This window comes from Salvia miltiorrhiza, chromosome 5 (genome assembly GCF_028751815.1).
Source record: "Salvia miltiorrhiza cultivar Shanhuang (shh) chromosome 5, IMPLAD_Smil_shh, whole genome shotgun sequence".
NCBI lineage: Eukaryota > Viridiplantae > Streptophyta > Magnoliopsida > Lamiales > Lamiaceae > Salvia > Salvia miltiorrhiza.
This window is the reverse complement of record NC_080391.1, coordinates 14,372,304-14,383,683: the sequence shown is the minus strand read 5'-3', so window position 1 is coordinate 14,383,683 and position 11,380 is coordinate 14,372,304. Positions and strand designations below refer to the sequence as shown.

General features: G+C 38.0%; 1 protein-coding gene across 1 annotated transcript; it reads left to right on the top strand.

The window, feature by feature from the left end:
* Positions 1–6,178: 6,178 nt before the first annotated feature.
* Positions 6,179–7,675, top strand: LOC130986255 (ethylene-responsive transcription factor 3-like). Its single transcript, XM_057909609.1, has one exon. It carries the CDS (start codon positions 6,662–6,664, stop codon positions 7,358–7,360), a length of 699 nt encoding a protein of 232 aa, XP_057765592.1. The 5' UTR covers positions 6,179–6,661; the 3' UTR covers positions 7,361–7,675.
* The last annotated feature ends 3,705 nt before the right edge of the window (positions 7,676–11,380 follow it).

Sequence of the window (11,380 nt, the reverse complement as noted above, 5' to 3'; positions counted from 1 at the left end):
GCCTCTAGTTCTAATATTGATGCTTCAAATTCTAGCGATGATGAAGCATGGGAACAAAGCGTTGCCGAACATAATCACCAACTTGACCGCATCATTGAAGATATGGTCATCCATGCTGCAAGTCTATCTGTACAACCTACCAATCATGTCGTTAGAGCAAGGAGGCGGTATATTGAAAGAAAACGTGAGATAGGTCATGAAGGTGTGTTCGAGCAGTACTTTTCAGAAGATCCAATCTATCCCCCATAATATTTTCGAACAAGGTTTCGCATGAACAAGGTTTCGCATGCGAAAACCTTTGTTCGAACGTATAATGAACAAGCTCGTCGCCACAGGTAAATTTTTTCAACAACACCCTGATGCAGCTGGTCGTCTTGGTATGTCTCCAATTCAAAAATGTACTGCAACTATGAGGGTGTTGGCATACGACATCTCAGTCGATTTGCATGACGAATACTTACGAATGAGTGCCCAAGTCATTCGTAAATCAGTCATCAAATTTGTTGAAGGTGTCATTTCCAATTTCGGAGTTGAGTACCTTAGAAAGCCCACTGAAGAAGATATGGCATCTCTTCTTCACATCGGAGAACGGTGAGGGTTCCCAGGCATGATGAGCAGTATTGACTGTATGCATTGGGAATGGAAAAATTGCCCTACTGCATAGACAAGGCAATATGCAGGACGAAGCGGCACGCCAACAATTATTCTGGAAGCAGTTGCATCACAAGACCTATGGATTTGGCATGCATTTTTTGGAACCCCAGGTTCAAGAAATGATATCAATGTACTTAATCAATCTCTTGTTTTTGATGATATCTTGGAAGGTCGAGCACCAAAAGTCAATTATATCATTAATGGTCGCGAAAGGAATATGGGATATTATCTCACTGATGGTATATATCATCAATGGGCGGGCATTTATCAAATCTATTCCTGCTCCACAACTTCGAAAGCACCAGTTGTTTGCTCAACATCAAGAGGCTGCCCGAAAAGATGTTGAATGATCCTTCCTCGGTCTTGGGCTTCTCTAGCAACTACCCATCATCTGTAACGAGGCATAAAGCCATGGTTATCAAACAAGGAAACGCCTACTATGCCGTAAGCATATCAATGACCGGTCGGTTTTCAACCGAAAATATATATCCCGGGAGATGTGTTTGCTGAACATACAAAGTCGGGGACCTTAGGAGAGAAGGTTGGTGAGGGTCATACTTAGTGGATAACGGGTATGACTACTACATAAGAAGGAGTTAAGCACTGCCTTGTAACCGGGGAACGTGTAACCTTCGGACCAAGTGACTACAAGAAACTCAACCATCCCAAGTGTGAAATGTAATCTCTTGAAACGCCCCAATGTCTTTGGGCCACGCCTTGAGATTATACGGAGCATGGACGGATCTTTAGTATGCCCATGACCAAAATCCGGCCAATATCGACAATAGTCAGGACCTAACTCAAATCTTATCCTCTTTTATATTTGATCTCCGTTTAAGTTTACTTGTGTAGATAAACAGGTTGAGACTGTGACAACTCAATTTGTGCACCCGAAGAGTAAAGTGGTTCCTCACTCTCCGTGGGATCAACCCTAACTTACCGCTAAGACTAACCAACCCAGTTGTAGGCATAGAAGCCTGTACTGTCCGTCTGGGGCATACATTTCTTGCTTTATTGCTTGTGAATTCAAATGCACAACATTTCTGGTAAGTCTCTCAATGGATGATGCATGACATTTATTCTTCAGAGGTTGAATTGTTCATTTGGAGAGAACATCTTCAAAATCTGATAGTGTAATGTTAAAATCATCATGTTTGATCATTGGGATGTCGTTGTCAGGGTAGTTTCTCACATTTTGATTTTCCTCGTGCTTCTTTTGACATAATCTCCAAATTCTGCAGGATCTGCACTAAATGTTGTATCTTTTTAATTAAGATTCCCGTAGGTTAACTTCACCTTTAGTAATGTTGAGTTAGAGCTGATGTGGTTTCTAATCAGCTATGATTTTCATTCAGCATCAGCAACATAAAGTCAATCAACTTCAACATGCTTCACGTTTCAGCTCAGAAAGCTCTTTTCAACATGACTAATTTTGGATCGTCTAGAGTTAATATTTATGCACATACAATAGCTCATATATGTTAATCCTTCAAACTGAGAATCTGTATACATAAAAGACACGCTCCCCAACATGTGAGATGCAATCTACAAGTTACAACAACATGCATATCATCAGCAGAGAAGAGTTTTGGTATCAAAGAAAAACATTTATAATTTTTCCAATAGTGTTTGAGTTGTGAATGGCTTCATGGCTTTTCTATTGATCTTTGACATAATTAGGCTCATGTATAGTACAATCATGCTAATTTAAAATGGCATAGTCATCCAAATTTAATTAGACTCTATGTCATATATATCAAAGTGTCCACTTCATCTCATTCTCACATAAAAAAATGCGTGATCCAACGATTAGATAAAAACGCCGATCGTGCAAATACAATTTATAACGTATAAATAAATTATGTTGGGAATTTATTTTCATTGTAGAAAATTATATTTTATTTTATTTTATTTTATTGAATTACTGCATCAATTCAATATTATTCTAAGTAGATTGATACATTAAGTTTAAATTAAAAAGAAAATAAAGGTTGTACATCTTCACCGAATAATACTTTTCTACTACGAGATACAATAATTGAGTTTTCATCATTTTTTTATTACAATTGTACTCGTATAAGAAATTTGTAAGACTTTTTCACAAGCAATCAATGATGATGAAATTGAGGCTTAGTATAAAAGAAAAAAAAGGAAAAAATGGCATCCCTTGAAAGCACAAAGAGCATACTAAGGGCACGAAACTCGAAAGATCGTAAAACTAAAGAAAACTAACAAAAAACATCTAATCAATCCCTAATCTCAGGATAATCATCCATTTCCGACCAACGACCATGAACAATATTATTCGTTGCACGCATACTAGGCTTATTGCTAAGGTCAATCATAAATTCCCTCGACTGATAACCCATTTCACTCGCATTCCTCAGGTGACTTTTTATGGTACCTTCAGGAGCTGCCTACGCAGGCTCCATTCCCATGCCTTTCACCGAACCCTTTGGACGGCCATGTCCTCTTTTCGGCTCTGAGAGAATCTGCATTCCCTGATTAACCTGTTCCTCCAGCCGACTAATATGACTAACAATATCCTCCGAATGCTGAATAATCGGAGACGTGACCAGCTGACTCGCTAAATATTCTGCATTTTCAAGAGCCTTGTCTTTCAGCAGACTACTCACCGCGCCATCCGGAGATTCCATTTCCAAAATTTCTTCCACATCTGAGTCTTCCGCATCCAGAGTTCTATCATTCGCATTAGCAAGATCACCATCAATATTAATCAAAGAACTAAAAGGGTTTTGCATCTGCACCCCCTGATCTTGGTACTCAGCCAACTTCTGCTCCAAAGTCTGAACATTAGCAGATCGTGAACTGCTACTCTGCTGTTGCTGCTGCAAATTAGATCCATGACCCAAATTCGAATCCTCCCCTTTAGTTAGAATCTGAATAGGAGACGAATGTCCTCTACCCACCGCAGCCTCCGCCCTATTCTAGGAAATTGAATGTGAGACCCTTTCATCCGCTTGTAATTCAGAACCAGTCCGTGGCCTCGGCTGTCCAAGGGCATTCTGCCGAGGAGAAGAAAAAGGATCAACCCCCTCTGCCTCCTGCACAGTGCTCTCCTCCACCTCCTTATCATGAGTAATACTTCTGACCCCCGTAGCTTGCCAAGTCCTTTTAGGCATAACGAGCGTAGGCGGCTTGGCCTTAGCTTTCTACCTACGACGACAAGTATCCTGAGAATGTCCAGTGATCTTGCATTTGAAACAGAAAAGTGGTAAATTCTCATAACTAAACTCAACATTAAAAACATGATTGTCTCCAACAATAAGCAAATATTCATGCAACGGCAATGACATATCAACTTCCACAATAATATGAGCAAAGTGCCCAACTTGACGATGAGCCGTGGCGCCGTCAAGTTTTATCGTGTCCCAATAGCATGTCCAATGCCCGTTAAGAATTCCGGGTGCCAATACTCAATTGTAAATAATAAATTCTAACCTATACTGAAGCAAGAGAAGACACATCTTTGTAAGGATCGAAATTTGTAGTCCAATTGCGAATACGAAAAACTCCTCTCGATAATTCCCACGCAAGCTGTGCTTTAGCTATTTTCTGATCTTCTTCATTCCCAAACTAGATAATAAAATATCCCCTTCCTATAGGAATGAGATTCCAGGCATTCGAAGGACTCCAAATTCTTTGCAATTCATTCTTAATTTCTGGCAATGGGCGCGGCTTATCACTCGCCCTTAATAACAATCGTCCAATGACAGCAAATTGATATTCATCCACCTGCTTTAGAAGGATATCACGAGGAACAACAATCGAGCAATCGTCCCCGGTAAACGTTGGACGTACAACATGAAACCAATGTGTGGCCACATCGGGTTTACGGGGAAATCGCGGAGCAATCGCATCCGCATAGGAGATCACTGGAGCTTTCCCTGCTCTAATGTTTTCTGATTCATCTCCAGATCTACTGACATTGACCAGCGGCTGCTGCGGCGGAACAGTAATAGCCGGAGCAAAGCCGGCTGCAGAGGCGGCAGCTATCACATTAGGGTTATTCGGCAGGTGCGAAGAAGAAGAACTTTCACGAGAATTTGAACCGAACCTTGCTGGAGTGGAGATGGGGCTGGAGAAGTTGTTCGAAATCGGCGATAGCCGAAGAGCAGACCGATCGTTAGCGGCCATCAGAAGTTGACGGCGGCGTGTATAGGGTTAGGGTTTGGGGGGCGCATGCTCTCATCTATCCCTAACACGTTACCCTCATCTCAAAAAAAATTTGGGTCATCTATTAGATATAAGTGTATAACAATACAGCTATAAGTCTTCTTTTCTTCACAAACAATCAATAAATCATCAATATCTAAAGATATTTTAGGTTTTTCATATTAATTCAAGTATATACTACTTATTGTTATAAAAAGGAATATTATATATGTATATAATGAAAGTGAGCATTTTTATTCATTAACACAATAATAACTTTATATAATAATGTAAATGCTTTACAAGTATCTTGAGAGAGAGAACTTAAAAATCATGGCTTTTTGTTTCACAAGCTTGTAATTTACATGTGTTCAATTTAGTTTACTTCTCTGAGATAATGCTTCTGAGTCCTATCTATGTTCATTTGTTGTAATCGACCAAGTGTAATACTACGCTTTCAACAAGTCTAATTACATAAAAAAAAATACTACTCCTATTGTTCTATTACAAATGTCTCATTACTTTTGGACACATAGAGTAAGAAATGTGTAGAAAGTAGATAACGTGGTTAGTGGAAATTATTTAAATATTAGGTATAAAGAGAGAATATATTGCCAAAAAAATGAATGAGGCATTTGTAATGGGACATCTCATTATGAAAAGTGAGACATTTATAATGAGAATGAGGAAGTATAATTTTTTTAATGAGGGAGTGTTAAATAAAAAAATTAGCAGCTATGTTTAACGTGTATTAAGTTTGTAGCTGGATACCTCAAAAAAAAGTTTGTAGTTAGGATTTTATTTTACTTTTTGTGATGAATTCATTTGTGATTTTATGGTGAAAACCAAATGTAAAACTGTGGAGTATTAATTATTTATGAAACAAAAATTTGGATACAATCAAGTGTATGGTATAATCGAATTGATACACATTTAAAAATAGTGATATTTATAAAATTTAGATCAAAATAAAATTCGAATTAAAACGTAGATGAAAATATAAGAGCATCCACAATGGTTACACGATAGCCATTACACGATAGGGCTATCGTGTAAATGAGCTATCGTGTAACCGTTGCGGGAGAGGTTTACACGAGGGCTACACGTTCTATCGTGTAGCCCTTTAAACGGTGAATTTTTTTTTTATTTTTTTTTTTTCAATTTTTCTTCTCTTTATAACTAATTCTATCATGTAAGCTAATAAGTGAAGGTGTAGGATTGCAGTTGAGCCCTAGATCGCCTCTTTATGAAATTGCATCGCGAAAAGAGGGTACCACGCCACCTTTACTGCCAATTCACGTAAATAATGAATCACGGAAAAGGACCTAACCACTCTGCATTCTGACCTGAAATTTGATCACCATTAAATGAAAGAGGCTCAGAGTGGGAGGGGCTCTCCTGTCATTTCCCCCTTTCCTAAATCTCCATAAAAGCAAGCGCAAATCTATGGGTTCAAGGTACGTAGTCGGTTTGTGGGGGGCGTCTGAGAAATCGAGAAACCAATTCACCCAAAAATCCCACAGACTAAAATATAAAATGAAAAATAAAAATAAAAATTAATTAAAAAAAAATAACGCCCCCCACCCCCATCCCCCCTTTTCTTTTTCACACCCAAGGCAGACTAGAGAGAGAGAAAAAAAACAAGATTATCCCAAATCTCATCTCTTCTGAGCCTCCTTCTCTCTGGTATCTGCGGCGTTGTTGTTTCCCTTGTACATATGTTTTCTTCCTAGACCAGACCCCTTCCCTTTTCATTTCATAATTATTTTCGCACCATCAAATCAAAGGGATAGATTTGATTTTCCCCCTATCTCGTCTTTTGATTTGGGCGATGCGGCGCGGCAGAGCGGCGGCGAGGCAAGCGGAGGCGATTCACGGCGGCGAAGTCAACGGATCTGGTGTTTCTAAGGAGGTCAGATTCCGTGGCGTCAGGAAGAGGCCATGGGGCCGTTTCGCGGCGGAGATCAGAGACCCGTGGAAGAAGACGCGCGTCTGGCTCGGCACCTTTGACTCGGCGGAGGACGCCGCCCGCGCCTACGACACCGCCGCTCGCTCGCTCCGCGGCTCTAAGGCCAAGACCAACTTTCCCGTGCCCCTGAACGGCGCCGTTTCCCCCAATTTCAACCCCCAAAATCCTAATCAGCCGCAGATCGATGATAACCCTAACGATCCGTTCATGGACTCCCGATTTTACCCTCAGGAGCACCATATAATAGCGCAGCAGAGACCGACCTCCAGCGGCATGAGCAGCACCGTTGAGTCTTTTAGTGGGCCCCGGCAACTGCCCCTCCCTCAGCCTTTCGTGCGGCAGCCGAGGAGGTATCCACGTTCGCCACCGATGGTTCCAGATGATTGTCGCAGCGATTGTGATTCTTCCTCCTCCGTCGTTGATGATACCGAGTGTGACATCGCCTCCTCCTCTTGTAAAAAGCCTCTGCCTTTCGATCTTAACATGCCGCCGCCGGTCGACGCCGTCGCAGGCGTTGATGCCGATGTGGACGAGCTAGCTTGCACGGCGCTCCGGCTCTGACGAGTTAGATGATGATCCTCTTATCTTTCGGAAGAAACCATTTGGTTAAATTACCAAGATTTTTTTTCCTTTTCTTTTCTTTTTCTCTTTTGGGGCTTCTTTGCCCCATTTTTTTTGTTTTTATTAGCGAAAAAAAAAGAAAAAAAAAAGAGAGAGAAAAAATGAGAGATGAGAATGCTCATAGATAAGGATGGATGACTGAACGTTATTAAGTCTAAGAGTCTGTCTTCTGTGAGTGTCTGTTGTTTGAAGAGAATTCGCTTGTTTTAAATTTATAAACTCAATGTTATCGATAATCAAGGTTGTTCTGGTGTACATGGTCGTGTTTCTTGTTGCTTTTTGATCTTTCTGTGATTTTATTCGAGATGATAATGAAGTATGTTGTCAAATCAGTTCTTACTAGTATGTATCTAGCTGGAGAATCAGTTTTGTACTAGTTAATTGCAAATTATGTTGGTTAATGATGATATCTCTAGTTATGATCCAATATTTAGTGAAGAACCTGTATCCTCTGTGACAAATGACAATTAGTTTGAATGTTAAGATACTTTAGCATCTGTCATTCAGTTTTTGTTGAGTTATCCTTTGTATTTGTGGGTTAGTTTAGATGAGATTCATGTCAAGATAAATGGAAAACTATTCTGGCTTTATTGTGTTATGGTGCTGCTATGGTACATATGATGAAATCTTAGTGTCGGGCTATTCCTTTGTACTTTATTATTTGGATCTATGTTCTCTTCGCCACAAGATCATGTATGCTTTGGCTCCTAGTTGCTTACATGTAGATTGATTGGCTCTCTTTTATTATCAGACAACAGTGAGATCTTATTAGATTCTCTTTGGCTTATTATGTGTATGTTTTGTATGATTCCTCAGCAATGTTTGTTTATATTGATCTTACCATAGGCCAAAACTAAGGTATTTGATCTGCAATCTGATTGTTGCGTATTGTGAGGCTCTCTTATACAATTTGGTTGTTTCCATCCTGATTATTTTCCATTTTGTCTTTCTCGGTTGTCTTTCTATCGTGCTCCTTAAATATTGAAAAAAAACACCTTAAGAATTAATGTGAGTTAACTGAAGTGGTATCAAGTTTTGTTAACAGGTAAGTTGAGTTTCATCCTCTCTTGGTGAGCTGAGGTGGAATGAAGTTTAATAAGAGGTAAGTTGAGCTCCTGTCGTTCTTGTTGAGCGTGAGCCCGGTTATGCACATATAGGATGTATGATTAAGCTAGTGAATAGAATAATATTACAGACTTTATCTTCTAGCTGTTGAATATGAGTCTATGACTAATATTGTGTATCTAATCTTGGTTCATCTTTAGTGTTTATTGAAATCATATCGTTTCATTTGTACATGTAATTGCAGAATCAATGTGTGATTTGTCTGTTTTTGACTCTTTGTAGGACATGCTTGTCAGTTTGGATTTATCCATGCTTTTCTAACAAATTTTCTCTAGAGATTCTTGAAATATACCACCTTCTTGTAGTTTTTGCCAAGCCCATTCATTTCTCTATTTATTGCTTCTCTTTTTTCGTCATAATACCTGTGCTAATATATCTTCCGTTCTCTATCCATTGAAATGAATGGCTACATGCATGAAAATCCATATTTACTTTCATTACGTGACATGTAGTCTGCTCCAATTTTGTTGACACCAGGTAGAAAACTGTCTCAAGCATGAAGTTTTGCTTTCAATCAAGGAAACAATTGCTGCATTTTGTGAATTCTCTACTACATATAGTAACATCTGTTGTTAGTGCTCATATTGTGCCTGGTGTTTCATTTTCAATAACTACAAAGTTATTTTTGTATTGTTTTTCATTCTTGTTCCAGGCATGTATTGAAAATGGCCTCATTCATGCTGGACCTAATATTCGTGCGTGTTCGGAAGGTGGTTGGTTTTGAAAGTGGAGGAGAGGTACTCAATACTTGGATCCAAACACAATCAGTAAAAATATGCCATTGGATCATGATAAGTATCTTATCAATCGGTAGATCTCGACTCGCCAGATGGTATGGCAAGTTTCTGGTGTTTATGAATATATGATCTTTATTTACATTTTCTTTTATAAGTTTGTCGTGTGAAAGTTGGGATGAAGTCCTGTTGGTTGAATACAATATTGAGTCAGACGAGATGAGCTGAAAATGCAGCGTGTAATCCTCTGCACTTATTATTATCATTTACCATCTTCATCTAACTTTATGTTTCGCATTTGCTGTGGCTTACTAGTGCTCTCCGTGTGGACTTTTTAGTCACACAATTTGATGGGCAGCAGCTGCCTTGCGTGGTTGGTGCTTATCACAATTAATTGTTTCTTTAAGTTAGGTTTCATGATTGATTGTTGGATATTAGATTATTTCGCTTATCTGTTTAAAATAGAGTTACTTTCAAGTTATTTGTAAAAATAGCTTAAGCTTTAAAAAATATAAAAAGAAAATGCCCTAAATTTTTTAATCATTTGTAAAAATGGCTCAATTTGAAGTCATCTGTAAAAATAGTCTGAATTTTAAAATATGTGAAAAATAGTTTGAATTAAGTTGCTTGTAAATTTTTTTTGATTTTTTTTAAATAACCCGAACTTTCACGAATATAAACAAAGAAAATTCTCTTTCTTCTCTAATTTTACATTAATAATTTTATTTTCTTTGGTAAAAAATTTGTGTTGTCATTCTTATGATAATCTAGTGAATAATTTATAATAAATTGGTTGATCTTCCTTATTGAGTAATGCCTTCAGCACAATTGTTTATGCGAGACTAGGATTCGTGTGAGAAGAGGATTATTATATGTGGTTAGGAATATTCTAAGTAAATTTAGAATTTTCACGTTAACTTCAGGTTTTCCACATTGTCATGATCAGTTTGAAAGTGTTAGCTCACGTCATTTTTAAACATTTTATGAAAGTTGAGGCAACTTTTTATATTTAATAAAATTCGTGTTACAAATGACTTCAAAGTTCATTTCATTTTTACGAATAATTTCAAAATTCAAGTCATTTATAAAAATGACTCTAAAGTTCAGGATATTTTTATACTTCAAAATTTACGTTATTTTTCTGTATTTATTTTTGCAATTAGAGATTATATTTTTTTTATATAATTTAAAGTTTGGTCATTTTTGTTAGAACAAACTTTAAGTATATTATTTTTTATTTTCCTATTGTTGTGACACGAATGATATGAAATGACATATTCGTATCATTCGTTCACAGTGTTGGTGCAACAGACGTTGGCACAAATAGTACGAAATGATATATTCGTATCATTCATCAGAAGTGTTGGTGTGACAGGCTTGGGGACAAGTGGTAAAAAAATCGAATATTTTTACCAAGTGCTAATTTTATTGGGACAAAGTGCGCCATTTTAATAAGACGACTCCCCAAATATTTCATTTCGCATCATTCATCCCAAGTACCAGCGCGACAGACCTTGAGACAAATGGTACGAAGTGCGAAATGGCTTTCTCGTGCCAACACTAGCGCGAAAGACCTTGGTATGAATGGTGCGAGTAAGTCATTTCGTACCATATGTCCTAATATTTAGCACAACTATAACCGGGAAATATAGTTTGAATATAGTATTTCATACCATTTGTTTCAATACTTGGTGCGGCAAATCTTAGCACGAATAATTCGAAATGGAATATGTACCGTTCGTCCCAACATTTGGCACGATATCATCTGAAACGAATGGTACGGATATGTCATTATGTACTATTCATTCCAACACTTGACAAGAATAAGCTTTGAAACAAATGATGCGAAATGGAGTATTTCGTACCATCATATATTACGAGAATCTAAATTGATGTCTGATTCTGGATGTAGGTTATTAGGATTTGGGTAGGTCAAACACCCATCAATACCTGTAAAATTAATATCGGTAGATTTATTAATATATGCTTGTGTACCTTAAGAGTGTGTTCCCTTTGATGGATGGGAAAAGGAGGGATAACAAAAATTTATGCCTTTAAATGTCTCCTTTATTATCCCACATTTTACACAAAAGAGAAGTTC

Excerpts from the sequence above, each read along its gene's own strand:
- LOC130986255 (XM_057909609.1), top strand. The coding sequence starts at position 6,662 with ATGCGGCGCGGCAGAGCGGCGGCGAGGCAAGCGGAGGCGATTCACGGC.